At 71.7% G+C, this 27,820-nt stretch overlaps 3 protein-coding genes across 3 annotated transcripts; 1 reads left to right on the plus strand and 2 right to left on the minus strand.

The window, feature by feature from the left end:
* Positions 1-27,699, minus strand: LOC148057720 (uncharacterized). The gene is made up of 13 exons (XM_087752776.1): positions 27,379-27,699; positions 27,169-27,240; positions 26,937-27,035; positions 25,236-26,699; positions 23,289-23,355; positions 14,716-14,937; positions 12,924-13,092; positions 11,191-11,299; positions 10,400-10,513; positions 7,187-9,926; positions 1,844-1,985; positions 923-1,716; positions 1-139 (listed from the first exon to the last, which is right to left on the minus strand). Exons 1-13 carry the CDS (start codon positions 27,401-27,403, stop codon positions 133-135), a joined length of 6,024 nt encoding a protein of 2,007 aa, XP_087608902.1. The 5' UTR covers positions 27,404-27,699; the 3' UTR covers positions 1-132.
* On the plus strand, positions 16,781-18,662 carry RARRES2 (retinoic acid receptor responder 2). Its single transcript, XM_087733392.1, has 5 exons — positions 16,781-17,141; positions 17,600-17,704; positions 17,916-18,020; positions 18,106-18,243; positions 18,522-18,662. The coding sequence occupies exons 1-4, from the start codon at positions 16,977-16,979 to the stop codon at positions 18,217-18,219; spliced, it is 489 nt and encodes a 162-aa protein (XP_087589518.1). The 5' UTR covers positions 16,781-16,976; the 3' UTR covers positions 18,220-18,243; positions 18,522-18,662.
* LRRC61 (leucine rich repeat containing 61) lies at positions 18,920-20,176 on the minus strand. The gene has a single exon (XM_087733351.1). The coding sequence runs from the start codon at positions 20,151-20,153 to the stop codon at positions 19,323-19,325; it is 831 nt and encodes a 276-aa protein (XP_087589477.1). The 5' UTR covers positions 20,154-20,176; the 3' UTR covers positions 18,920-19,322.
* Positions 27,700-27,820: the final 121 nt, after the last annotated feature.

Here is a 27,820-nt window from a genome sequence, read left to right on the forward strand (position 1 = left end):
CGGGGCGAGCCGCTGCCTCCTCCTCTTCACGCCCCTCTCCCCGGCAGCGTGGCGGTGCGGCTCCTTCCCCGCGAAACGCGGCGTGTGGCCAGCGGCTGCTGAGATCTGGCTCCGCTCTGGCATTCGCAGCCGTCATTCCCTGGGCGAGCAAGCACAGCAGAGGTTACCCCGCGCCGGCACCCGGCACGCCGGCCACATGGGGAAGGCGGGCGGGTTCACCGTGCCGGACCACAGCCGCACCAGCCAGGGCAGGGCAGGGCAGGGGGACGCGTGGGGATGCCCTGGGGAAACCTCCCTCCTCCTCCTCCGTGGTCTCTTGCCCTGGCCCAGGGGGTTTAAGCTGCGGCAGGAGGCTGCACCGCCGCGGCACGGGGCGAAGGGGAGGAAGGGCTCCCCAGGAACCACGTGGGCTGCGCAAGGCTCCCGCCGGCGCAGGGGACGGGAGGGCCCGAGGCTGCCGGTGCTGGCGGGATCGGCCTCGTGACCGTCAGGAGAAAAACCCCAGCAGGAGGCCGAGGGGTGAGAAGCGGGCGAGGAGCATGGCCCGGGGGGTTCCCAGGCCAAGCCGGGGCTGCCGGCGCCCCGTCACGCCGGGCACGGCTGCGTGCGTGGCCAGGCTGGGCTGCGTGCCCCGAGCGGGCGTGCCGGCGGCTCCCCATGCCATGCCAACGGGGCTGCCCCGTGCCCCAAAACCCCAGGGAAGCGTCTAGGGATCCTCAGCTCCCCTGGGAGAGAATCCCCCATTGCAGGAGGGAGCGCGAGCGCGGCGCCGGGTGCTCCCGCAGCTCCTGGGGGGGAACCAGCTCGGGGGGCCGCAGCGGGAGAGCCCCGGCGGGGCAGCCCCGAAGGCGGGGGGCGGCGCGGGCACCACCGGGCCCCGCGGTGGGAGCAGAGGGGGTGCCGAGGCGCGGGGGGGTCTCACGTGAGGGCGGCCTCGGCCCCGTGGGTGCTCTGGTGCGCGGTGAGGTCGGCCTTCTGGGCGAAGCTCTCGCCGCACTGGGCGCAGGCGAAGGGGGTCTCGCCGGCGTGGGTGCGCCGGTGGATCTTCAGGGAGCCCTTTTGGCTGAAGGTCTTGCCGCAGTCGGGGCAGGCGAAGGGCCGCTCGCCGCCGTGGCTGCGCTGGTGCGCGGCCAGGCTGCTCCGGCAGCCGAAGCCCTTCCCGCACCGGGCGCAGGCGAAGGGGCCGCCGGCTGCCTCATGCGGCTCCGGCGAGCGGCTGCCACCGGGCCGGACCTCGGCGGCGGTGCCGGGCCGGTCCTCGGCGTGGGTGCGCTGGTGGTTGAGGAGGAAGCGCTGCTCGCGGAAGCACTTCCCGCAGCGCTGGCAGGAGAAGGGCTTCTCGCCACTGTGGATGCGCTGGTGGGTGAGCAGGTTCTGCTTGAGGCTGAAGCTCTTCTGGCAGACGCCGCACTGGTAGGGACGCTCCCCGGTGTGGATGCGCTGGTGGATGATGAGGTTGTGCTTGAGGCTGAAGGCTTTGCCACACTCGGCGCAGATGAAGGCGCGTTCCCCGGCGTGGTGCTTCTGGTGCCGGGCGAGGCTGGGCTGCTGGCCGAAGCATTCCCCGCAGAGGATGCACTTGAACTCCTTCTCCGCCTCCTCCTCCGCCTGGCTGTGGATCACCAGCGCCTTCTCGTCCCCCAGGCCCTCCTCGCCGCCCGGGAAGGCGAAGGGGTTCTCGCCCGCGGGCGAAGCCAGGTCCGTCATGGGCGCCCGCTGCCCGGCTCACAGCGCCCGCATCCCTGGGGAGCGCAGACAGGGAAGGGCTGCAGCTCCCAGTGCCTCCGGGAAACTGGTCGGACTGGGGCGTGCCGGCACCGCCGACCCCCTCCGGAGCTCCCACCCGCCGCGTCCCCCTCCCCGGCGGCACCGGGGGCTCCCCCGCGGGGGCTGCGGCGGCGCGGCCTGGGGAGCCCCGGAGGCGTCGGGGCTCGGCCTCGACCGCGGCGGGCACGCGGCCACGTGCCGGGCTGGCGGGCAGCTGCCTGCGGAGCGCAGGAAGGGTGTGGGCAGCGGCCCCGGGGCGCTGAGTGGGGCTGGGGGGGGGCTTTGGCCGCCGGGGCCGGGCCCGAGGTTGGGGGGCCCGGGGGACCCCACGCTGCGGCCCCGGGAGGGAGGCGGGCTGCGCCGGGCCGGGCCGAGCGGGGACGAAACGGGCCGAGCCCAGCCGAGCGGAGCCGAACCGGCCCGAGCCCAGCCGAGTGGGGCCGAACCGGGCCGAGCCGAGAGGGGCCGAGCCCAGACGAGAGGGGCCGAACCAGGCCGAGCGGAGCCGAGCGGGGCCGAGCCCAGCCGAATGGGGCCGAGCCGGGCCGAGCAGAGCCGAGCCCAGCCGAGCGGGGCCGAGCCCAGCCGAACGGGGCCGAGCCGGGCCGAGCCGCCCTCCCCTGCACCAGGCGTCGCGGGCCCCCCCCCGCTCCCGTCCGGTCGCGTCGCGCTGGGCCCCGCCGGCCCCGGTCCCGGTCCCGGTCCCCCTCGGCGCATCCCCGCCGGGCGGCTCCCGCGGCGCTTCCTGGGCGGGCGGGGCCGGGCCGGGCCGCAGCCGCCGCGGGGCCGGGCAGGGGCCGCCCGGGCCGCGGCGTGGGGGGGTCCCCGGCCCCGCTCCCCCCCCGCCCCGGTTCCCCCGGTTCCCCCCGCCCGGTGCTGACCTGCCCGAGGAGCCGCCGCCGCCGCCGCCGCCGCCTCCCGCCGGCCCCGCCCGCCTGACGCACCGGGCCCGCCGCGCCCCTCGCCCCGGCCTTGCGGCGGCTCCGCCCCGGGGGCGACCGGACCCCCCCGCAGGGCGATCGCCCGCCGGCCCGTGGCAACCTCAGCCCGCCCCGGGGCCGGGAGCCGGCCCGGATCGCCCCAAAACCGGGGGGACCGGGAACGGCGGGGGGCGGGGGGGCCGCGTCGGGGGGGCCGCACGGTGCCCCCGGCGTGTGTTTGCCCCAGGGCAAGCGGGGCCCGGCCCGGCACCCCCCCACCCCCGGTGGGACCTGGGTGTCCCCCAGCTCCGAGCCCGCGGGTGACTCCGGCGGGCGGCGAGGTTGCCCAGCGCCGCGGGTCGGGGCCGCTTGCGCCGGGAGGAGCCCCCCTCGCACCGGGGGACCCTCGCCCGGACGCCCCGGCGGTGCCGAATCACCCCGGCGGTGCCGAATCACCCCAGCCCGCGTGGGAGCGGCGGCTTCTGCCAGGTCGTGTGCGCCGGCCACGCAGCCCATGCCGGCGGGCGACCCGACACGGGGAGCTGCGGCCTGGCAGTGCCGGAGCGAGAGCCGCCGCCCGGCCTCGGCAACCCCAGGCTGCGTTTTGGTTGCAGCACAGCGGATGTGACGGTGACCCCGGCACAGAGCCGCCCGTGCCACCGCTCCCCGAGCTGACCCGGCCGAGCCACGGGCTGGTTGCGATGGCAGTGGGTGCTGCGGTGCGAAGCCCACCACGCACAGCACCGGGGCTGCCCTTGCCGGGTACCGTGGGCCGTGCAGTGCCCACCTCGGGGGCCGCGCCGGTCCTGAGCTCCCGCCGCGGCCGGGGATGAGGCGTTTCTGCCCATTGTGGTCCCGCGGCAACCCCAGCCGGCACCGCCGGGAGCTCGTGCGTGCCACGAGCACCTCCAGGCCATAACCAACGCCAGCGCCCACAGACCCCGGTGTCCTGGAGAGGTTCGGCGGCCGCAGAGCGCGTTGGAGGGCACCGGGCCCGGCACAGGCAGCGCGGCACGGCCGAGGACAGCCCTGGGCACCCGCCAGCCGTGCCGGGCGCAGCAGCTCTCCACAGGCCACAGCTTGCCGGCGCTCGGCTGGGACGCCATCGGCAGAGATTGCTATCGCTCCGTTGCCCAGACCTGCTGCGCCGGGGCCAGGCGATGGCAAGAGACCGGCCCCATCCGCGCCCACCTTCCCAGTGCCGAAGCCGAAGCCGGGAGCTGGCTGTTGTCCCCTTCCCAAGGGGACCGTGACCACGAGTGCTGGAGCCGGCCGGGGGCGACGTCGCGGTGCGGGGACGGCCGGGACGCGGCTGGGAAGCCACGACGCTGGTGTCGCTCCCTTTCTGGCGGAGGTGGCGGCGCCGGGGGCTGCCGGGGGCCGGGACAGGGGATGCCTGTCCCCGAGCGGTGACAGGGGGACGGCAGGAGGCCGCCTCGGCTCCACGGCCCCACTGGAGCGCAGTGAGCGGCACGGCCAGGCGCAGCTCCTGGCAAACGCCTCCTGGGTGGCAGGGCGCAGGGCTGGGCAGTGCCGTGGGCTGGGGGTGTCGCCGGCCCGTGGCTTCCCCCCAAAACGGCTGCTCCCGGCAAGGTTTGGGCCGGGAGGAGCTTTGAGGTGTTTGGGGGCGAGGGGAGCCCGGGGCTGGCGCCTCGTTGCCAAAGGATTCCTCCCTGGAGGGGTTCGTCTGCGGATGTTACCGGTAATGAAGCCGGACGCCCCCCAACTCCCAGAGCCTCGGCCGCGGTTGCACAACGGAGGCCTGACGCCCTCCGACAGGCTCCCCCGGCGCCCGGCCCTGCCGTAGGAGGGAAAACCGGGCCCAGCGCCGGTCCTGGTCCCTCGGCCACACTGGTGGTCCCGGTGAGCCGGGCCGGGGGCCGGCAGCTGCGGGGCAGAGCCCCTGCCCACCACGGCGGGGTTACGGAGGGCAGCAGCTCCGCGAGCCGGGGGACGCGGCGGAGCAGGGCCCGCACCGATCGAAGCCTGCCGCGGTGCCAGGGCCGGCTCATCTGGCGGCCAGAGCCGCGCCGAGGGAAGGAGCCGAGCACAAGCCCCGGAGCAGCCGGGATTCGGCCCCCCCGGCCCTAGGAAGCGCTGCAAGTCACCGGTTTTGCGGACAATCCCGCACGTTTTCCCCGTTCCTCTGAGAGGTTTTTTGCTACCAGATGGAAAAGCCAGGAGCGCTTCGGCAAGCGGCTTTGCCAGCAGCACGACCGTAAATTGAACTGCGACAAAACGAGAGGAGCAAAGCGGACGCGGGGACCAACAACCGGCGCCGCGGCTGGGGCTGCCCAGCACGGCGGCTCCTCTGGCACTGCGTCCACGGCGCCTGCAACGCCGTCCCTGCCCGTCACCTTCTGGTGCCGCAGCCAGCGGCTGGCCCTGGCACGCACGCCAAGCCGCAGGTGCCACGCCGCCGCCGGCTCCGCCACGGAAGGAGAGAGCCCAGGGATGCGGGTTTAGCCCTGGAGGTCAGGAAGAGCCCAAGGCCCAGCCAGAAATTCACCCGCCTTCGCCTCAGCCTAAGCTCAGGCCTGGATTTAAGCTTTAAGGTTAAGCTTAAGGAGACCCCGCTGTCCCCGGCCGGCCCCCCCCAGCCGGGCTCCTTCCGCGGCACGGCCTCGACGCTTCCCAGGACAGAGGAGCCAGGAGCCTGCTGTGAGAAAGCTTTTATTTTAAATAACCTCAAAAAAATAGAATTGCAAGGACCTGAAATGCTGCTGGAGCGGAGCGGGGGGAGGAGGGCGGCGCGTCTGCCTGCGGGCGAGGGGGGCCGGGGCCCAGCCTGCCGGATTTCGGGTGCTGGGACCCCGCTGCCAGGCAGCTCCCACCCGGCTGCTTCGTCGCCTCACCCCGGCAAAGCTCTGGTCGTGACCGTCCCGGTGTCCCCCCGGCTGCCGCCCCGGCCCCCGGCAGGTGCCAAAGCCTCTCCTTAGGCTACGCCCCTCGGGATGCACCCCAAAACCCACAGCGGTAGCTGGGCGCTGGCGGCAAGCGGCGCGGCACCGAGCCGGGCTGCGGTGACACCATCCATCCCCTGTGATTTCAAGGAAGGTCTTTGCCCGACGCTCGCAGCCGCCGGCACCGCGAGACGCGGCTCCTGTGCCGCAGCTGGGGCCGAGGACCGGGCGGCTGCCGGTGCGCAGGAGGGCGGCGACGGGACGACGGTTCCCCTCCGACGCGGCAGGCGAGATTCGTTTCCCCTTTCGGCTGAAGCGCACTTCAAAGCAAGACCGGCTTTCAGGCGCGCGGTTCCCGTTCCCTTCCCCGGACGCCTGACGAAGCGGCTCCCCAGCTTCGCCTCCCGCTGCCACGGGCTCTGCCGCACCGACGGGGAAGCGGAGACGGCAGGCAAGCCCCAGCAAGCCACCGGTGCCTCTGCGGCAGCCGGGGCGCCGTGCCGGCAGGGAAACGGGCAGACACCACCACCACGAGCTAGCGCAAAGGCTCTGGCAGCCTACGGCCGCTCCCGCTGCCCCGGTGCGTCGGGGTTGCCCAGGCAGAAGTTAATCGCGTACCAGAAAGAGGTGCTAGTCAGAAAGATTAGCCACAGAGCAAGCAGAGAAGCACAAGCTACACCCCCCCCTTCCCCACCCCCCCGTCACCCTGCGCGGCCCCTCCGGGACGGAGGAGAGGCTTCTCCCGGGTCCCTTTTGGAAGCAGAGGTGAGCCGAGACGATTCCAGGCCGTTTTCCGGACTGTTTCCCGTTTTCCCGGCACTCTCCCAGGGAAGCCAGAGGCCGGATCCTGCGCCGTTGGCCAGGGAGCGTCGGCAGGAGGTCACCTGCGAGGCAGGAGGGCCCCGGCGCCTCCCCCCAGCTCTCCCTGCCTCCCGCCGCTCGCTCCTCCCGCCCGGCGAAGCCGTTCCATCCCAAATGCATCCTTGCGGAACGACATCCAGTCGGGAAGAGAGGGGATGGAGGGTTCTGGGAGAAGCTCTTGGCCCACGGAGGCCCCGCTCTGCCCCAGGGCCGGCTCCGGGTCCACGTGTCGCCCAGCGGAACCCGGAGGCAGGAGCAGGCGGACGTGCCGCTGCCGGGCCGGCTGCACGACGGAAGCGGCTTTTAAGCCGACAGATCCCACGTCCCGAGCTCTTCCCGCTCCCTCCGGTCCATGCAGCCCCAGCGGGAGCAAACGCTGCGGCTCCAGGGTCTTGTCGCTGCTTCTCGGCTCCATCCCCGCTACGGATTTGGTACATTGGCGAGACGGAGAGCTCGGCCGAGTCCACCTCCTGCGCCACTCCCTCCGACGCCCGCCCGTAGGGGCCTCCGAGTTCCCAAATCCACCACGCTTCTCCCGAGTCCCCATCGCCGCCGTGTCCCGGCGGGCACCGCGAGTCCCGGCTTGCGGCTCTCCCTTGGCACTGTCCTCGTTTGGTCAGCGAGCGGCCCCCGGCGCGAGCCGCCGCCTCTTTAGGTTTGGTGCCTTTTAGTGCAAGAGCGACGAGGTCCGGTCCCTCACCCGGCGCAGGTTTCGGCAGCCCGCGCAGGCGTTACAAGCAGCTGGGGCACGGCGAGGGTTTCTCTTCGCCGTGCGCTCTCTCAGGCACTCTCAGGACTCGTTTCTCCTCAAAGCTTCTGCCGCAGGCGCCGTACTTGCACCAGAGCTCCGCTCGGCAGTCGGGCTGGGGCTTCAGGAGCAGCTGCCGCTGGCTCACGCAGTCGGCGCAGCAGCACTGCGGCGGCAGGCTGGGCGGCTTCGGGCTCAAGCCTTCCCCTCCCTCGGTGCACTTGCAGGGGCACTGCCCCGCCGGCCCCTCCTGCGGGTGCTGGGAGCCGGAGCCGAGGTGGTGCTCCTCCTGCATCAGCTGCAGGAGGATGTCTGCCGCCCCGGAGGGGCTCTCCGGGCGGGTGGGGGGCTGCGCTGCCGGCCGAAGCTCCTCCCGAGCCAGCGATCCGTGAGCGGCTCCGCGGGAGCAGGGGGGCAGCAGCATGCCGGGGGGCTCGGAGCCCTTTCCCAAGGGAGCGCCGTGGGTGTCCGGCTCCTCCGGGTGCGCCGGGCAGGTCCCCTCGCAGCAGGAGGGCGGGATGCCGCCGGCGTGCGTCCTGCGGTGCCGGAGGAGGTGAGCCTTCTGGCTGAAGCCCTTCCCGCACTCAGCGCAGCGGAACGGCCTCTCGCCGGTGTGGGTCCTCTGGTGAACGGCCAGATTCACCTTCTGCCGGAATCGCTTCCCGCACTCGGCGCAGGCGTGCGGCCGCTCCCCGGCGTGGCCCTGCCGGTGCAGCTGCAGCTCCCCGTGCTCCTCGAAGGTCTCCCCGCAGAGGGAGCAGGGATAGGGGCTCCCGGGGTGGCTCTGCAGGCCGGCGGCCTGGCCCGGCTCGCTCTGGGGTCTCTCCGCCGTGTGCACGCGCTGGTGGACGCGCAGGGAGAGTTTGCTCTTGAAGCGCTTGGGACACTCCAGGCAGGTGAAGGGCTGCCGGCCGGTGTGCGTCTTCTGGTGGGCGATGAGGTTGGGCTTCTGGGCGAAGCGCTTGCCGCACTGGGCGCAGGCGAAGGGGCGCTCGCCGGTGTGGGTGCGGTAGTGGGTGACCAGGTTCCCCTTCTGGTTGAAGCGGCGGCCGCAGACGCCGCAGGTGAAGGGCCGCTCGCCGGTGTGGATGCGCTGGTGGGTCACCAGGTTGGTCTTCAGGCTGAACCTCTTGCCGCAGACGTCGCAGCGGTAGGGCCCTCTGCCCCGGTGGTTTTGCCGGTGCTTTACCAAGCGCTCGTACTGGGCGAAGCTTCTCCCACACTCAGGGCAGACCCAGGCTCTCCCCTCCGCCTGCTTCTCCTGCGCAGCTTTGGGGGAGAGCTCGTCACCGGAGCTCTTCTCGTGCTCAGGGCACGGGTAGGGCTTCTGGCCGGCGTGGGTCTTCTGGTGGGCCACGAGGGAGAGCCAGAGGCCGAAGCTGTTGCCACACTGGTTACAGATGAAGGGCTTCTCCGCGCCGGCGGCCGGGGGAGCCGGGGCGGTCGCATCCCCCAGGACCGGCTGCACCCCGAGGTGCCCCAGGAGGTGCGGGCTGTGGGTGAAGGCCGCCGCGCACCCGCCAGGAGCCTCGGCGGTGGGGCCATGCTGCGGCCGGAGCAGAGTCACCTTCTGGCAAAAGCCCTCCCCGCACTGGACGCAGGGGAAGGCCTGCTCGCCCAGGGGGGCTTGCTGGGGCGGCAGGAGCGGCTCCTTCGGGGGAAAGCTCTTCTCCGAGCACGAGTACAGCTCTTGGCCCTCGGGGATCTTCTGAACGGGCAGCGGCGGCATGGGGCTGAAGGGGGGCTCTTGCTCGGGACCCCCGGGCTGCAGCAGGGTGGGCGCAGCCCCGTAGGGCAGGCTGGCGGCAGGGCTGCGGCCCGGGCAGCGGCGCTGGCGCGGGGCGTGGGTCTTCTGGTGGGCTTTGAGGGAGACCTTGTCCTTGAAGCACTTCTGGCACTGCCCGCAGGGGTAGGGACGGAGGTCCGTGTGGGTGCTCTGGTGCGTCACCAGGTTGGTCTTCTGGGTGAAGCGCTTGCCGCACTGGGTGCAGGCGAAGGGGCGCTCCCCGGTGTGCACCCGGTAGTGGGTGACCAGGTTGGTCTTCTGGTTGAAGCTCCTGCCGCAGAGGAAGCAGGTGAAGGGCCGCTCGCCGGTGTGGATCCTCCGGTGGGTGATGAGGTTGGGCTTCTGCCTGAAGCTCTTCCCGCACTCGGGGCAGACGAAGGGGGTGTCCTCCTGGTAACTCCGCTGCTGCGATCGCAGCTTCGGCTTGCCGGAAGCGCCGTCCTCCTGCTCGCCCCCCGCCAGCGCCTTCTCCCCGGCGGCGTGGATGCGCTGGTGGGCCAGGAGGTTGGCTTTCTGGCTGAAGCTCTTGCCGCACTGGGCGCAGGGGAAGGGGCGCTCCCCGGTGTGCACCCGCCGGTGGGTCAGGAGGTTGGGCCGCTGGCTGAAGCTCTTCCCGCAGTCCCCGCACCTGTAGGGTTTCTCTCCGGTGTGGATCCTTTCGTGCGTGATGAGGCTTTGCTTCTGCCGGAAACCTTTCCCGCACTGGGCGCAGCGGAAAGGGCCGGCGCCGAGCTGCGGCACCCAGCAGGCCACCCGGCTGGAGAGCGGGCTGAGGCCGGCGGCGCCATCTCTCTCCATGCCCGCCCGCTCGGGCGCACGCTGCCCACCGTGAAACCAGCGGCTGGAACTGCTGGCGGCGGCGGGATACAGCTCCAGGGAGCCGGCAGCTCCCCCCGGCTTCTCCTCGGGCTGCTCCACTTTATTCACTCGACCGGGCTCAACTGGATTTCAAAAAGATTCGAGCCGTTAATGTCAGAGTCTCTCACAGAATCACAGAATATCTCAAGTTGGAAAGGACCCATGAGGACCATCGAGTCCAACTCCCTGCTCCTCCCAGGGCTACCTAAAACTAAATCACTGCGGTTTATCGCAGCCTGAAGAATCAGCGGGATCAGAGCCCTGCCCAGAGCCCGCCCCACCCCTGACTCACCGAAAGTGGCGCTGGCGGCAGCAGCGATAGCAAAAACTTGCCATTAAGTGGCCTGAAATGGCTGCAAACTGGCCCAAAATGGCCGCAAACTGGCCTGAAACAGCCGCAAACTGGCCCGAAATGGCTGCAAACTGGCCTGAAACAGCCACAAACTGGCCCCAAATGGCTGCAAACTGGCCCCAAATGGCCTTTGCCCACAAGAGGAACATCCCCCGCCAGAGCCGGGTTTCCCACTGCCTCCGGCAGGGCACGCGGAGCACCTACCCGCGCAGGGGCTCACGAGGATCTTGCTCTCCTCCTGCATTTGCTGGCCTTCAGTGTACGGCTCCTCCGACTGTTTGATACCGAACAAACCACCGGGCTTGAAAAATCTGTAGCCTGGTTGAAGGGATAAGAGCTGGTCACCGTGAACTGTGTCACGCTGCAAAACACGCGTTCGGCATAGACATCGTTACGCGGGAGATGCCTGCGTTAATTCACAAATAAGCTAAAATTAACGAAGCCTGGGGGCATCGCTTTCATCTATTTTAAGCTTCTGCTGTCTGAAGTGTAATTAAAGATAAAAGGCAACACCAGCACCAGGCTCCCTCCTGCCGGCAAGGCGAAAGGTGGGAAGGAGCGCCGTTCCTCGGAAAAACGACTCTTCCCGCAGCCTTTGGCGGGCTCACCCGCGCACCCCTCGATCCCGCCCAACGCTTTGATCATCCCGTTTCAAAGGCTACCGCAAAAATGCCATTAATTCCAACCCGCGCCTCCCAAGCAGACGAGAAGGCTCCATCTTTAGGAGAGGAGCTGGGCCAGCAGAGCGATGGCCTCCAGCTTCGGGCTGGGGATTCCTCCCAGTGATGCCTCATTTGCATACATTTACATACGATCTTTGTGTCACCCCCTGCATCCCCCCACTCCGGTCAAGAGGAGACTTGCCGGCAGTCAGTCGGACTTGGTGTAACCGCAGGACCGCCTGTACTCTGGAGAATGCACGAGTGCATCCACATCCCCCCTCCCACACCGGCGCTGCCTGCCCGGCGCGGTGCCGCCCGCTCGCCGGCGCTCACCTGTGCAGGGGTCGGACGGGATCTCCGCGCCGACAGCATCCAGCTCGTGTCCGGCTCTCGGCACCTCGCTCAGCCTGGGGTAAGGGAGCAGGTTCAGGGCGTGGGCAGCCTGGTCCGGGAGAGAGGAGAAGCGTTTCAGCGGATCACCATCACTTTTTTTGGGTTTGGTTCTTTGGGTTTTTCGGCCAGCAGGAGCAGGGCAGGGATCGTCCCCCTGTGCTGGGCACTGGGGAGGCCGCCCCTCGAATGCTGTGCTCAGCGCTGGGCCCCTCACCCCAAGGCGGCCATGGAGGGGCTGGAGCGTGGCCAGAGCAGGGCAGCGAGGCTGGGGCAGGGGCTGGAGCCCAAGGCTGGGGAGGAGCGGCTGGGGGAGCTGGGGGGGCTCAGCCTGGAGAAGAGGAGGCTGAGGGGAGCCCTCATCGCTCTCTGCAACTGCCTGAAAGGAGGCTGGAGCCGGGGGGGTCGGTCTCTTCTCCCCAGGAACAAGCGATGGGACGAGAGGGAACGGCCTCAAGCTGCGCCAGGGCAGGGTTAGGTTGGATGTTAGGAAAAATCCCTTCCCCAAAGGGCTGTCAGGCCCTGGCCCAGGCTGCCCAGGGCAGGGGCTGAGTCCCCATCCCTGGGGGGATTGAAAAGCCGGGGAGATGTGGTGCCTGGGGACATGGTTTAGTGGCGGCCGTGGCAGCGCTGGGTTAACGGTTGGACTCGAGGGTCTCAAAGCTCTTTTCCAACCAGAAACGACGCTGTGACTCCCTGACAGGCGGTGGGCTTTCGAATCGGTGCCTGACACCCTTGGGCCACCGCCAGGACCTGCCCCACGGCGAGGCGTGCGCCGTGCCTGGGGAGCGACAGGCCGGCCACACCGCTCTGAACAGCCGGGCCCTCAGAAAGCCCCCACACCCCGCAGAACCTGAACTTGAGAGCTCGAGGGGTCCTGGCTCAGCGGGACCTTCAGGAAAGGAGCTGGCACGGGGAGGTACAGGCAGAGCAGGCAGGCAGAGGTGTGGGAGGGCAGGGCAGGGGCTCGGGGTGACGCCTCCTGCTTTGCCACCGGCTTGTTTCGGCACAGAAAAGTCGCTTCCCCTCTGTGCCTCAGTTTCCCCACCAGCAAGAGCAGAAACCCTGGAGCAGAGCTGGCCGAGGGCTGAAGCCCCACACTCACCACCCCCTCCAACGAGATCACTCCTTTCCCAAGCGGATCCCTCGCTGGGTGTGATCCCCCAGCCCCACTCCCAACCCAGCCAGCACCTGGACCGAAGGAGGAAATCTCTGGAAGGAGCCAGAGTGGCTTTTCCCAGGAAGCTTGACACCTAATCCACCCGTCTCCCCCCCCTGGGATTCCTCTCTTATTCCCTCAAAACTCCTCCGTAGCTTGGCAGGAGCGCAAGGAGAGCAGATGGCAGACGACACGGAGCCCGGCCCGCGCTCTGATGGCTGCCGGAACTTTAAGAAGCGCCAATTTAAAAGAAAAAGCCCCGCAGGGGGCTCGCGCGGCCCCTGGGCACCCATGTTTCTAAACTACGTGAGGAAAAGCACCAGAGGAGCTCCCAGCCCCCGGGAAAACCCCAACAGCCCCCCCCCCAAAATGTCACGGCGTGCAAGTGGAGCGGAGCTTCCTCCCCACCGCCCCGGCAGCGCGCTCTGCTCTGCCGCAGAGGGACGCGGTCGGAGCTGGCCCCCCTCTGGCCCCTTCCCCCAGGGACGGAGCCGTGCCCCCCCTGCCCCGCGCGTACCTGGGGCGCTCCCCCTGCAGACATGGCTCCCCTCGGGGCCGCCCGGCGAGGGGAGAGGACATCGGCTCCGGGGAGAGCGCGGGGCGGCGGCTGTCCTTCCCCTCCGCCTTCCGCCACGGTCGCGGGCTCCGCTCTTCCCCGACTTCCTCCAAATGGCTGCTGCGGGTCCCTGGGAGAGCGAGAGAGAGGGGAGCCGGTGAGCGGGGAAAGCCGAGAGGCAGCGCTGGAGGAGCCCGGCCCCCTCGGGAGAGGCTCCGCTGGCGTCCGTATCCCTCCTCCTCCTCCGAGTTATTTTCGGGGAGAGGAAGGCGCTGACCCCGGGGTCTGGCCCGGATTCATTCTGTTTACAGTAAAGCGGCGCAGCCAGCGCTACTGGGATTTGTAGTCCACGCCGAGAGGCCTGTCACCACACGCCGAGTGCTGCTCGCGGCCGCGGGGCCGGGAAACTACAGCTCCCGGCAGGCGGGAACCAGCCCTGGCGCGGCCTCACCCTGCCGCAGCCAGTGGGCAACCACAACGGCGCAGCCCTGCCGGCTCCCATGCCACGGGGACGCGAGGGTCGCCCGGCCCGGCTCCGAGCCGCCTCCCTCCCCAAAACCCGGCCTGAGATTGACCGGTAAAACGCCTTCTGCCCAGTTTCGGTCGGAAAGGAACGCCTCGCCCGCCCTTTCGGGTCTGTTCCCCCCTCTCCGAGCACCCCAGGCGGGACAGGGCGCCCCGAGGAGGGGGCTAACGCAGCGACCACGCTTCGGAGACGAGCCCCCCGCCCCCGCGTCGCCCTTTAAAAGCCCCGGCAGCGATCGGGCCGCTCTGACAAACGCCTGGGCTTAATGAGAACTATTTTTGGAATCCGGCTGACAAGAGGAGCGCAGGCTGCGGAGCTGCGCCGTGTGGGAGCCGGCTGGGATGCCAGCCCTCCCCGGCAGCGTGCCGCGTTCGGGGGCTTGGGACGCTGCGGTGCGGACACCCACCGGTGTCCCGGGGGGCCGCCGCAGCAGCAGGGCCGCAGCTCTGCGCCGCGCCAGGCGCCGTTACCCCCCGATCGTTAACCCCCACCAAGCGCTGACGAGCCGGTGCCCGGCTCAGCCCCGGCGAGCCGCCCCGCCAACGCTTTGCGTATGGCTCAACCGAGCCGCGCCGCTCCCCAGCGCCGCCACGGACCCGGCGCGGCCGAGGCGAGGCAGGAACGGCGTGCGGGGGCGAATCCCCCCGAGGCTCGGCGGAGCAGCGGGCAGAAGGCGGCAGGGGTGCGGGCAGGGCCACGAACCCCCCAGCCCCTCGGAGGGAGGAACCGGCACCGGGGCAGCAGGGTGGGAAACAGCGACCGCGGGGCAACTCTGATCCAGTGCCGGGCAAATCCCCCCCCCCGGCCCCGGGTCCGTTTACAGCCCGGGAGGCTCCGGGCGGGCGCGGGGCTGCCTGCGGGGTGGCAGCCGCGGAGGCCGGCGGCACGCCGATAAATCCGGAGCGCGGCTCCGAGCGCTGGTGCCGGCTGGGCCGCGGTGCCGGTCGGCGAGGCCAGGACACCCGCGGCGGTGACGAACCGCCGGGCACGGCGGCGGAGGCTGGAGCCCGCGCCGGGCTCAGCGGGTCTCGGGCACGACGTCGGCCTGGCGGCGGGCGCGGCGGCCGCTGCACCGCAGCGCTTCCCGGCGGCACCGGGGCGGGACGGCCCGGCCGCTCCTCGCTTCTCCGCCGCCTCCGTCGGTTCTCCCGCCCCGATCCCGTTCCTAACGCCCCGGCGAACGGTTTTACCGGGGACAAACCCCCCGCCCCGGGCCCGGCCCCTCACCGTGGCCCCGGGCCGCCCCCGGGCCAGGCCGCGCGTTGCCGTAGCGACCCGCCCGCCGCCGGCCAGGCCCCGGCGCCGCCTCCCCCGGGGAAACTCACGGGCTGCCGGTGTCCCGCCACGCGATGACGTCGTGGCGGCGGTGACGTCGTGGCGGCGGCGAGGCCGGCAGGCGGGCGCCCGGCAGCGGGAGGAAGGGGCCGCGCCCGCCGCTCGGCGAAAGCACTTCCGGGTCAGCGGGCGTGGCCCGCGGCGGCACCCGTAGGCCCGGCTCGAGCGCCCCCTGCCGCACCACCGAGCCGCCGGCGCGTTGCCAGAGCGCCCACCGGTGCCATCATAGAGAGCGCCCGGGGCGGGTCAGAGCGTCCCCCCGCCGCCATTCCCCGCCTTACCGGTACCGGGAGGGGCGGGACCCGCTGCCTCTCCCGGTGGAGCCCCCGCTGGGCCCCCCCCGCCTTGCCCGGGGGGCCTGTGCCTGCCCCGGGGCCCCGCCCTGTAGCCCCGCGGGCGGGAGGCCCTGCTCGGTGCGGGGCCCTGGGCCCGGCCTTCCTCCTCCTCCTCCTCCTCCTCCTCCTCCTCCTCGCCCCGGCCGCTGCTCCTTGCCCGCCCCGGGCCGCCGCCGCGCTTTGTCGGCTTGTGTTGGAGACGTTCGTCCTCCCGGCACCCGGCAGCGCCCACCTCCCGCTCCGGGGGAGCCTCACCCCCGCCGCGGCACCGGGCGCTGGCCCGGGGGGACGGAGCCGTGGGGGGACCGGGGGGGTGCGAACCCCCCTTTGCAGATGGCACCGAGCTGAGCGGTGCAGTTCACACGCCTGAGGGACGGGATGGCATCCAGAGGGAGCGGGGCAGGCTGGAGAGGGGGGTCCCTGTGAACCTCATGGGGTTCAACAAGGCCAAGGGCAGGGTCCTGCACCTGGGTGGGGGCAACCCCCGGTGTCAGCACAGGCTGGGGGATGGAGGGGTGGAGAGCAGCCCTGCCGAGAAGGGCTTGGGGGTGCTGGGGGATGAAAAGCTGCCCACGAGCCGGCGATGTGCTCTCGCAGCCCAGCAAGCCAAGCGTCTCCTGGGCTGCATCCCCCGCAGCGTGGGCAGCGGGGCGAGGGAGGGGATTCTGCCCCTCTGCCCCGCTCTGGGGAGACCCCCCTGGAGCCCCGCGTCCAGCTCGGGGGTCCTCAGCACGGGAAGGAGATGGAGCTGTTGGAGCGGGGCCAGGGGAGGCCACCGAAATGCTCCGAGGGTGGCCCAGCTCTGCTGGGAGGACAGGCTGAGAGCTGGGGGGGTTCAGCCTGGAGAGGAGGAGGCTGCGGGGAGACCTCACTGCGGCCTTGCCGTGCTGAAAGGGGGCCGACAAGAAAGGGGGGGACAGGCTTTTTAGCAGGGCCTGTAGCGACAGGACAAGGGGGGATGGTTTTAAACTAAAAGAAGGCAGATTCAGACTGGATATAAGGAAGAAATTGTTTGTGCTGAGGGTGGTGAGACACTGGCCCAGGTTGCCCAGAGAGGTGGTCGATGCCCCATCCCTGGACACATCCAAGGCCAGGCTGGACGGGGCCCTGAGCACCCTGATCTGGTTGAAGATGTCCCTGCCCATGGCGGGGGTGGGACTGGGCGGCCTTGGAAGGTCCCTTCCATCCCAAACCATCCTGTGATTCTATGAACCCCCTGTGCCCGGCGCTGCCGGCACCCCAGGACACCGGCTGCCGTCCTCCTTTCGCCTGCCGTGGCTCCTTGTGCGTCTGGGGGCGGCCTGGCTGCGCCATGTGGGCTCCACGGCCCCGGCTGGGGCAGAGCCAGGCCCCCCGGCCACGGCGGCTCCCTGCCCGCCACGCCGCCGGGCCCCGTGTCAGGGTAGGGCACGGCCTCCGCCAGGCCCCTGCCTGCTGTGGCAACATTTGGCTGCCGGCACTGAGCTCGAGTGGCTCTTTTGCCTCTGGCACGAGACCCCCGGCCCCTTGGCGCCTGATGCTGGTGGGCACGAAGCCGTGGGCAAGCCCGGCGTTTCCCCGGGGTGACGCCGGCGTCCCCCCCGTTGGCACCCGTGCCGGCCGGCCGCCGGCGTAGCCATGTCCAGCCCCTCCTCCCCGTGGCCGTGCCGGAGGGGCCGTGCCGGAGCGGAGGCCGCGCAAGCAGCCTGCGGGGCCGGCCTGGGGGCGGAAAGAGGGGCAGTTCCCAGGAAATCGGTTAATGAAAGACCAAAACCAGCAGCGGGTCGATCGGCGAGGCTCTCTGGGGTCAGGCAGCCCCGGCAGCCCCCCGCCGCAGGGATGAGGTTCCCGTTAGCCCTCTGCCTGGGCTTGGTGGCCCTGGCCGCCGCCAGCCCGTCCCCGCTTCAGCGGCGGGTGGTGAAGGAGGTGATGGAGTATTTCCACGGCCGCAGCAACGTGCATTTTCTCTTCAAGGAGCAGGCGGTGGAAGGGGCTGTCGAGCGGGTGAGCGCGGGGGGCGGCCGCTGCAGGGAGGGGGGAGATGGCGGCCGAGCCCCCGGCCCGGCGTCGGCAGGGAGGGGGTCGGGGTGCCACAGAGGGAGGGGACGGCGGGTGTGGGGCCGGACCCACTGGCACAGGCTTGGGGGCACGCAGGCAGGGGCTGGCAGAGCTCAGCTACTCATTAACCGTGCCACGGCCGGCCGCGGGGCGAGCAGCTGCTGGTGTCCGGCCAGCCCGGCGTAGCCGGGAGCGCCGACGGCAGCGGCTCGGACGTGCCCGTTCCTCGGGAGGCGCTGGGGGCTCCGGGGACCCCCCGGTGTGGGCCCGCTCGCCTGTGGTGGGAGCCTTCTTGTAGCTGGGTTTACCCCGGGGCCGTGAGGGGTCGGGGTCCCTCTGCCCCCTCCCCGCTGTGCCCCGCGTCCCCCTGCCCGCGCCGCCCGGCTGTCCCCCTCTCCCCCCAGGAGGACCCCTCGGGGACCTTCGTCCAGCTGCGGGTCACCCTGGCGCAGACGGCCTGCAGGAAGAGGACACCGCAGCGGCAGAACTGCAGGACCCTGGAGAACCGGGTGAGCCGGGGCTGCCGGCCGGCGTCCCCCCACCGGGGCACCTCAGCCTCCCCCGGATCCCCCCGTCCCTCCGCCGTGCCGCGGAGGGGACACCGGCTCCTGGCAGCGGCGAGCGGCGGGGCCGTCCGTGGGCCTGGCGGGGCGGTGGGCTGGCGGGGAGCCGCCGGGGGTCCCCGGGGGCCGGGCGGTGACGCGCCGTGCTCTCCCCCAGAGGAAGCCGACCTGCCTGGCTTGCTACAAGTTTGACAGCGGCGATGTCCCCAAGGTGCTGGACAAGTACCAGAACTGCGGCCCCAGCCATCACCTGGCGGTGAAGGTGAGCTGTGCCCCCCGGCACCGGCACGGGTCCCCGCCGGCCATCGGGCCGCGGTGGGTGCCAGCCCGCGTGCTCTGCCCCGCAGGAGATCAAACAGCGAGACGAGGCGGAGTGCCGGGCGGTGGAGGAGGCCGGCAAGCCGTCGGACGCGCTCTACCTCCCCGGCATGTTCGCCTTCTCCAAGGGGCTGCCAGCCTAGGGGACGTCCCCGCGTCCCCCCGCGGTAGGTGCCGGGGACGGCGGGGCCGGGCGGGGGGACGCGGCCCTCTCCTGCCAGCAGCGCTCCGGCATCCCCCGGCACTGCTGGGATGTGGACGCTCCCCCAGTAAGAGCGGAGCCAGACTGGGATCCCCCCCAGGAGCTGGGGACTGTCCTTGGCCGGGAGAAATTCCGTGGGACACGGGGACAGGGACGAGGTCACGGGGAGATGCGCGGTGTGCACACACACGCGTGTGCGGGGGTTCCTCCCGCAGCCAGCCCCTCCCCGTGTCCCCTCTCCAGGCCGCCAGCCCCAGGAGACGGACGCTGCCACGGGGAACCGCCCCGCTTGCCGCCCCCCAGCACCGCGTCACCGAAGGACGGTCCCGGACGCGCCCCCCCGCCTGCCCCCCAGCTCACCAGTAAACCCCGGCTCTGGCTCCCGCTGTCGCCGCCGTTATTCCCACTGGGGATCGCTGCGGGTTGGGGGCCCGGGGTGCGCTCAGCCCTGGCTCCCTCCGGCCATGGGGGCTCCCTGCCAGCTCCCCCGCCGGCCCCGGGTGCGTCACCCCCTGCCCGTTGTCCCCAGCCCAGGAGGAGGGACGGGGACTTGGCGGGTCCAGGCAGAGCAATGGGTAGAGCCGAGTCCCTCCCCAGCTGCTCGGGGCCCAGGACGACGCAGCAGAGAGGGATCTCGGAGGACAGAGCGCCTTTACTGCTCCGCCCCGCGATGTCCCCGGTCCCCGCGACGTCCCCAGTCCCCGCGTGCAGCCTCCCCAGCCCCGCAGTCTCTCCTCCGGGCCGGAGAGCTCAGGGATGGCTCCAAAACTCCACCAAGGGCGGCTCTGCTCCCGCCGCAGCTCTGCAGGGCACAGGGAGCCCCCGTTTCCCAGCCCCGCAGCCCCCCCGGGTGACGGAGCACCCCGGGACCCCCCCAGCCCCGTGGGGTACCGCTCCGGCGTGGCGTGGGGCTCTGGCAGCCCCCCAGCCCGCAGGTGAGGCCGGGTTCCCCACGGCTCCTCCGGCATCGCTCCGGCGAGGCCGGGCCAGGATGGTGGCGGCGTTGGGGGGTCTCCTCTCCCGGGACCGGGGGGGTCTCGCGGCTCAGAAGACGTAGGAGTTGGGGTCGGGGCGGCCGCTCAGCGCCCGCTCCGCCTGGGCGATGGTGTCGTCGGCGCGACGGCTCAGCTCCCGGCACTCCTGCAGCACCTCCCTGAACTGCTTGTAGGCCTCCTCCATGATGGAGCTGCGCCGCGGCAGCCGCGGCTCCCAAAAACCTGCCTCCACCCAGGGCTGAGCCGCGCGGGGCGGCTCAGTACCGGCACCGCCGCCGCTGCCGCCGTGCCCCAACGAGCTGTCGAGATCCCGGCAGAGCTGGTAGAGATCGCTGCCGCGACCGGATACCCGCTCGCCGTCGATGGCTTTGAGGCCGGGGAACATGTCGGCCAAGGCGGCGCGGTAAGCCGGGGCGGCGCAGAGCGGGTTGGCGAGGCGGGCGAGCGGGTCGCGCAGGCGCAGGCTCTCCAGGCGCCGCAGCCCCGTCAGGCAGCGCAGCTGCTGCAGGCTGCCCAGCCGGTTGCCGGCGAGGTTGAGGCTCTGGAGGTTGCGGCAGGAGCCGAGGGGCTCCAGGCTGGCGACGCGGTTGCGGGAGAGGTTGAGGACGGCGAGGGACTGGAGGGCGGCCAGCGGGCCCAGCTGGGCGATGGCGTTGCCGGAGAGGTCCAGCCACTCCAGGTTGGCGCAGTCGCCCAGGCAGCCCAGGTGGGCGATGCCGCGGCCGCGCAGCCGCAGCAGCAGGATGGACTCCAGGGCGAACTCCCCGGTGCTGGCCTTCAGCAGCTGGGGGGTGATCCGCACCCCCGCCGCCGCCTCCTCCTCCTCCTCCTCGTCCTCGTCCTCCGCCGCCGCCGCTGCCGCCGCGCCGCACCCCTCCATCCCGCCGCGGGCCCGATCCGCGCTGCGGCTGCGGGGGAGGCGGGCGGGGGTCGGGCCCTGCCGGGGGGCAGCGGCGTGGCCCCCCCGGGACCCCCGGCTGGGGGGGGGGCACTGGTGGGGTGTGGGCACGGCTCACCGGGGGGACTGGGGGGGAGACCCGGGGGGGGGCCTGGGGTGGGGGGATACGTGGGGGGGACACTCGTGGGGTGGCCTGGGGGGGCCTGGGGTGGGGGGGACACCCGGGGGGTCCTGGGGGTGCGGGGACACGCGTGGGGGGGCCTGGAGTGGGGGGGACACCCGGGGGGGGGGGGCCTGGGGGTGCGGGGACACGTGGGGGGGGCCTGGGTTGGGGGGATACATGGGGGGGACACTCGTGGGGTGGCCCTGGGGTGGGGGGACACCCGTGGGGGGGCCTGGGGTGGGGGGATACGTGGGGGGGGACCACACTCATGTGGGGGCCCTGGGGTGGGGGGACACCCATGGGGGGTCCTGGGGGTGCGAGGACACGAGTGGGGGGCCCTGGGGTGGGGGGATACCTGGGGGGGACCCGGGGGTGCGGGGGGACCCGGGGGGGGGTCCTGGGGGTGTGGGGACACGCGGGGGGGGGGTGGGGGGGCCTGGGGTGGGGGGATACGTGGGGGGGACACCCGTGGGGGGACACCCGTGGGGGACACTCGGGGGGACCCTGGGGGTGCGGGGACCCGCGTGGGGCCCAGAGCCCGTGGGGAGCCCCCCGCCCCCCGCCCGCACTCACCCCACGGCGGCTCCCGGCGGCCCCCGCGGCCCCGCCCCCCCGTTGCCATGGAGACGAGCGATCGCCCCGCCCCCCTCCCCGCACAGGGGCACGGGCACGCGTGGGGCCGCCGCGTGCACGCACGTGGGGGGGGGTGGTAACGGCACCGGCATCCGCGCGCAGGCTCGGGCACGCGTGCATACGCGCGCACACGCACATGCACATATGCACACGCATGCACGTGCACACGCAGACATGCGCGTGCGTGCACAGACATATGCAGACAGGCACAGGCACGTGCACACGCGTGCACACATGCACGTGCATATGCACACATGCACGGACACATGCAGACATGCGCACACAGGCATAGAGAGATGCACACACATGCACAGACGTGCACACACACGCACAGACGCATGCAGACGTGCACACACATGCACAGAGACATGCACGCATATGCACAGACGCATGCACACGCATGCACAGGCATGCACACATGCACAGAGACATGCACAGGCATGCACAGAGACATGCACACATGCACAGACACATGCACACAGATGCACGCAGATGCACAGGCACACGCCTGCAGACATGCACAAATACGCATGCAGATGCACGCACACGCACATGCACAGACACACGTGCACACACACACACGCACACGTGCACCCTGGCCCGAAGGAGCCCCCAGGGCCCCGCGGTGGCCCCCTGCCCCAGGGCCTGCGGGGCCACTGCGGGGCCACCGTGGGGCCACCGTCTGCCCCATCTTTCTCCAGGGAACCAGAGGAGGCTTCGGGCTGGGAGGGACCCTTCCAGGCCACCCAGCGCCACCCCCGCCCCGGGTGGGGACATCTGCAACCGGATCGGGGTGCTCAGAGCCCCGTCCAGCCCGGCCGTGAGCGCGTCCAGGGATGGGGCATCGACCACCTCTCTGGGCAACCTGGGCCAGTGTCTCACCACCCTCATCGTGAAAAATTTTTTCCTTGTTTTTAGTCTGAATCTCCCCTTCTTTAGTTTAAAACCATTCCCTCTTGTCCTGTCGCAGCAGACCTTGCTAAAAAGACTATCCCCATCTTTCTGGTAGGCTGCAATCAGGTCTCCCCGCAGCCTCCTCCTCTCCAGGCTGAACCCCCCCAGCTCTCAGCCTGTCCTCCCAGCAGAGCTGGGCCACCCTCGGAGCATTTCGGTGGCCTCCCCTGGCCCCGCTCCAACAGCTCCATGTCCTTCCCGTGCTGAGGACCCCCGAGCTGGACGCAGGGCTCCAGGGGGGTCTCCCCAGAGCGGGGCAGAGGGGCAGAATCCCCTCCCTCGCCCTGCTGCCCACGCTGCGGGAGATGCAGCCCAGGAGACGCTTGGCTTGCTGGGCTGCCAGCACATGGCCGGGGCACGGCCGGCTTCGCACCCGCGCCCGCACGGACACGCGCGCACGTGCGGGGGACAAGGGCACACCTCAACAGACGCGTGCAGACGCACACGCTTACGCGTGCATGCACGCGCACGTGCGCACGCACACTTATGCATGCACGCGCATGGGCACGTGAGGGAGAAGAGCCGACCCCAGCCCACACCCGCACTCACACTCACACTCACACCCCCACACTCACACACCCACACGCACTCGCACACTCACACCCTCACTCACACACTCACACTCACACCCACACTCACACACGCACACCCACACCCACACCCACACTCACACTCACACACTCACCCCCACACTCACAAACGCACACTCACACACGCACACTCACACACTCATACACGCACACTCACACACGCACACCCACACCCACACTCCCACTCTCACACCCACACACTCACACCCACACTCACACTCGCACACCCACACTCACACACACACACTCACACCCACACTCACACACTCACACCCACACTCACACACGCACACTCACACACGCACACTCACACACTCATACACGCACACTCACACACGCACACCCACACCCACACTCACACTCGCACACCCACACTCACACACGCACACCCACACCCACACTCACACTCACACACCCACACTCACACACCCACACTCCCACACTCACACACGCACACTCACACACGCACACTCACACACTCATACACGCACACTCACACACGCACACCCACACCCACACTCACACTCTCACACTCACACACTCACACCCACACTCACACTCGCACACCCACACTCACACACACACTCACACCCACACTCACACACGCACACCCACACTCACACACGCACACTCACACACGCACACTCACACACTCATACACGCACACTCACACACGCACACCCACACCCACACTCGCACACCCACACTCACACACGCACACCCACACCCACACGCACACTCACACACCCACACTCACACACCCACACTCACACTCACCCCCAGCCGCGCTGTCCCGAGAGGCCCCACGCCTGCGACACCTGGTCCGTGGGGTCCGGCGCCGCCGCTGTCAGGGCAGGGACGGACAGACAGAGGGAGGGGCGGACGGATGGGTGGACAGAGCCAGATGGAGGGAGGGATGGACGGACGGGTGGAGGGATGGACAGACGGATGGACAGACGGGTGGATGGACAAATAGAGATGGATGAGGGACGGATGGACAGACGGACAGATGGGTGGAGGGATGGATGGATGGATGGAAAGCTGGACTGATGGATGGGACGGAGGGATGGAGGGATGCGCTGATGGGCGGACGGACAGCCAGACAGCAGGACAAACGGCTGGCGGTGTGGTCCAGGCCCCACACCTCTCGCCGGCGCGGTGCCGCGCTGGGGGGGCCGGGCGCCGGGGGGGAGCTCAGAGCCCGCTGCCGGGAGCGGCCCAGGGAGCGCGGTGAGGGCAGAGCCGGCGCGGGGCGGCTGCGGTGGCCACCGGGCACCCGCGGGCAGCGTGGCTCTGCCTCTGCCGGGCAATGGCCGCGCCCGCAGCCGCACGCCGGTGTCCCCAGGGACATCACCATGCCATGGCCATGCCCGCAGCCCCGCGGTGACCGGTGTCCCCGGGGACGTCCCCGCGCCATGGCCGTGCCCACAGCCCCGCGGTGACCGGTGTCCCCGGGGACATCCCCGCGCCATGGCCGTGCCCACAGCCCCGCGGTGACCGGTGTCCCCGGGGACGTCCCCAGTCCCCAAGGCAGCAAGGGTGACTCCAAGCCCCCGCAGCGGTGCCTGGGGCGGCAGGATGGCAGAGCCAGCCCTCCCATGTCCCCAGGAGGTGACCGCGTCCCCACCGAAGCCGTCCTTTCCCTGATCGTTGGCCGAGTGTCCCCAAGCCACCGCTCTGGGTGCCCACGTGTCCCCGGCAGCTGCACACCATCACCGCGGGAAGGCAGAGGTGACCCCAGCCCCTGGCTGGGACCCCCGCTGCCTTCATCTGCCTGGCCCTGCCTGCACCCACCTGGCACTGGAGCCTCCTGCTCTGCCCGCCACCGGCTGCCGGCCTCGGCGCCCCTGCGAGGCCGGGGCTGTGCCGGCTCTCGCCGCTTCCCTGCTGCCCCTCAGTGTTCCCTGACGGTCAGAGCCGCTCCCGGGGGGCTGCAGCTGCCGGGGCTCCGCCGCGCTGGGCTCCTGCGCACCATGGGGCCAGGACCCGCGGCCCCGGCAAGGGGCTCCCACCGGCCGCGAGCACTGCAGGAGCCAGGCACTGGCACCGGCTGCTTCGGTCCCCGAGCAGCCTCCTGGCACTGGCCCTGGGCCAGTGGCACCGTGGCTCTGCCACCCCACGCCGCTGTTCCTGCCCCCGTGGCTCGGCCCCGAGACGCCCTCAGGAAAGTTCGACAAAAGTCGGTTTATTGGCAGTTTTGGTTTGCTCCTACCACAGCGGTGCCCGCCGGTCCCGGCTCGGTCGGTGCCCATCTGCCCCGCAGCACCCCACACGCAGCCCGGCCGACCGGCACCGCCACGGGGAGACCCCCCCTCTCCTGGGGACGGGGCTCCCCCGCGCCCCGGCTCCCCCCGCGCCGGCCCAGCGCAGAGCCTGGCGCGGGCCAGCCCTCACTTGCACGTTTTTAAGGCCGTTTCAGAGCCAAAGTTTTTCCAGCGGCCACCGGCCACGTCGCCTCCGGCACCTGCGGAAGCTGCTCTCCGTGCCGCATCTGCGGTGGGCAGTGGGAGAACGGTGCTGGAGCTGGCCGTTTGGCACGAGGGCACAGGAGGACCCTGCCTGGCCGAGGGGCCGCGGGCAGGGCTGGGGGCCGCAGGCAGGAGCCGGCAGCGAGCCCTGAGCGAGGGTCCCCAGCCCGCCGGAGGGTGCCACGGACACGAGCGTTGCTGGGAGCCGCTGGGGCCCCCGGCACGTCCCAGTGCTCAGCCCCCGGCGCTCAGGGGCAGAGGGCGGCCGGGGCCGGCACAGCGGGGGCCGGCCAGCTCTGCTGGGGCACGGCGGCGATGGGGGCAGTGGCGTGGGTGCGCTCGTGGCGCAGCAGATGGGTTTTGCGGCTGAACCTCTTGCCGCACTGGGTGCAGATGTAGGGCCGGTGGCCGGTGTGCACCGCCTGGTGCCGCGCCAGGTTGGTCTTGGAGCTGAAGCGCTTGCCGCACTGGGCGCAGGCGTGGGGCCGGGTGCCGGTGTGCACCGCCTGGTGCCGGGCCAGGTGGGACTTTCGGCTGAAGCCACGGCCGCACTGCTCGCAGGCGAAGGGCCGGGCGCCGGCGTGCGCCTTGGCGTGGGCGATGAGGTTGGGGCGGGAGCTGAAGCAGCGGCCGCACTGGGGGCAGGCGAAGGGGCGCTCGCCGGTGTGCACCCGCAGGTGCCGCAGCAGGTGCTGGTTGTGGGCGAAGCCGCGGGCGCAGTGCGGGCAGGCGAAGGGCCGCTCGCCGGTGTGGGTGCGCTGGTGCGTGGTCAGGTTGGGCTTGTGGCTGAAGGTCTTCTCGCAGTGGGGGCAGGCGTAGGGCTTCAGCCCCATGTGCCCCCGCAGATGCGCCGTCAGGTGCCGCTTGTCGCTGAAGCCGCGGCCGCACTCGGCGCAGGCGAAGGGCCGTCCCTCCCGGTGCAGCCGGCGGTGGGACGCCAGGTTCTTCTTCCAGCTGAAGCTCTTCCCGCACTCGGGGCAGGGGAAGGGCTTTTGCTCGGCGGGGAGCACCCCGTCCCCGTCCCCCGGCGCCGGCTCGGCGTGCAGCTGCTGGTGCCGGAGGAGATGCTGCTTGTGGGCGAAGCAGCGGCCGCAGCGGGTGCAGGGGAAGGGCCGCTCGCCGGTGTGGGTGCGCTGGTGCCGTACCAGGTGGGTTTTCTTGCGGAAGCGGCGGCCGCACTCGGGGCAGGGGAAGGGCCGCTCACCTGTGTGCGTCTTCTGGTGGGAGCGCAGGTGGATCTTCTGGCGGAAGCGGCGGCCGCACTGGCCGCAGGGGAAGGGCCGCTCACCCGTGTGCACCCGCAGGTGCCGGGTCAGGTGCGCCTTCTTCCCGAAGCCCTTCCCGCACTGGGCGCAGGCGAAGGGGCGCGGGGGGACTGGGGCCCCGCAGCTCCCGCAGGGCTGGGGTTCGCCCGCCGGCAGCCGCAGGCCGAGCCGTGCCTGGAAGCAGCGCTCGCAGCCGCTGGCGCCGGTGCCGGCACCCGCCGGGCTCTGGCCCAGCAGCGGCCAGGGTGGCAGGGCGAAGGCGGGCAGCCCACCGTAGCCCAGCTCCTCTGGGCATGGCTGCTCCAGCTTGCAGGTGCCGACGCAGTCTGGCGCGCCGGTGGCACAGGGGAAGGCACCGGCCAGGGGCTGCCCTGCCAGCAGGGCTTCGGCGGCGGGGCTGGCCGGCCACTCCTCGTACTCCTCCTCCACCTTCACCTTCCTCACCAGCCAGTCCTCTGCGGGGCACAGATGGCGGGGCGCTGGGGATGCGCACGCTCCCCCCGGCACGCGCGGCACCTCTCGGCGCACCCCACGCTAGGGACGAGCGGCACCGCCACCGGGGACGGAGTGACCGGCACCGCGTGCCCCCAGCGTGCCCAGCAGCCGGGGGGCTGTGGCCGGAACTCCGGGTGCGCGGCGTGGCTGTGCCATGCCGGCCGGCGGGTGTGCCGTGTGCCGGTGCGTGCCCTCACCTGAGCAGCCGTGCTCCAGGCCCCCCGGCTCCCCCGCAGCCCCCGGCTCCTCTCCGTCGCCCTCGGGGACGGCCTCCGCCTTGGGGACCACCAGCCGCGCTGGGAAGGCAAAGGGGGCAAAGCCAGGGTCCCCCCCAGCTCCGGGACGGCCCCGCGCCCTGCGGGGACCCCGGGAGACCCCTGGGGGCAGGAGGACGGGCAGGGGGACGGGCAGGACCACCCTGGCACCCACCTGAGCCGTCGCAGCTGGGCGCCTCCATCTCCTCTGCCAGCGGGATCGGCTCCGGCTTGGCCACGGGGGAACCTGCGTGGGAGGGGACCAGGCTGAGCCCCTGCCGCGGCGCCCAGTGCCTCCCCCTGCCCACCCCGGGGCTGCGGGCGGTCCCGGCCCCCCGGCACGGCGGGAGCGGAGCCGAGACCCCCGGGAGCGGCGGGCGCGTACCTGAGGCGTCGAAGCTCTCCCTCATGGCGCGGCTCCGGCGCTGCGGGCGGGGGGAAATGGCGAGGGTCCCCGGGGGGCTCCACGGGGGAACCCCCACGCAGCCGGGGCCCGGGGGTCCCCAGCAGCGGGCAGGGGCCGGGGTCCCCAGCAGCGGGCAGGGGGCGGGCGGGGCCCGGGGTCCCCAGCAGCGGGCGGGGGGCGGGCGGCGGTCCCCAGGCAGCCCCGAGCCCCCGGCGAGGAGGGGCGGCCGGTCCCTGCCCCGCGGGCGGCCCCGGGGGTCGCCCACCGCCGGCACCGGTGGGGGGGTGTCCCCCCGCGCCGTTCACAGCCCCCCCAGTGCCTCCCAGTGCCTCCCAGTGCCCGCCCCGCCCTGCGCTTCCCGGCCCCCCCCATCCTGTCCCGCCCCCCGGTTCCCGTTCCCCCTCCCTTCCTGCCCCCGCCC

This window comes from Nipponia nippon, unplaced genomic scaffold (assembly GCF_047370975.1).
Source record: "Nipponia nippon isolate SJK-2023a ecotype South Korea unplaced genomic scaffold, ASM4737097v1 scaffold_1, whole genome shotgun sequence".
Taxonomy (NCBI): domain Eukaryota; kingdom Metazoa; phylum Chordata; class Aves; order Pelecaniformes; family Threskiornithidae; genus Nipponia; species Nipponia nippon.

Coding starts and splice junctions, on each gene's coding strand:
- RARRES2 (XM_087733392.1), top strand. CDS start 16,977: ATGAGGTTCCCGTTAGCCCTCTGCCTGGGCTTGGTGGCCCTGGCCGCC. Junction 17,142..17,599: donor TGGAAGGGGCTGTCGAGCGG/GTGAGCGCGGGG, acceptor CTCTCCCCCCAG/GAGGACCCCTCGGGGACCTT. Junction 18,021..18,105: donor GCCATCACCTGGCGGTGAAG/GTGAGCTGTGCC, acceptor TCTGCCCCGCAG/GAGATCAAACAGCGAGACGA.
- LRRC61 (XM_087733351.1), bottom strand. CDS start 20,153: ATGGAGGGGTGCGGCGCGGCGGCAGCGGCGGCGGCGGAGGACGAGGAC.
- LOC148057720 (XM_087752776.1), bottom strand. CDS start 27,403: ATGAGGGAGAGCTTCGACGCCTCAG. Junction 23,356..25,235: donor GCCGGCCCCGGCCGCCCTCT/GCCCCTGAGCGC, acceptor CTGCCCTGACAG/CGGCGGCGCCGGACCCCACG. Junction 13,093..14,715: donor GGGGGCGGCCCGGGGCCACG/GTGAGGGGCCGG, acceptor TCGCTCTCCCAG/GGACCCGCAGCAGCCATTTG.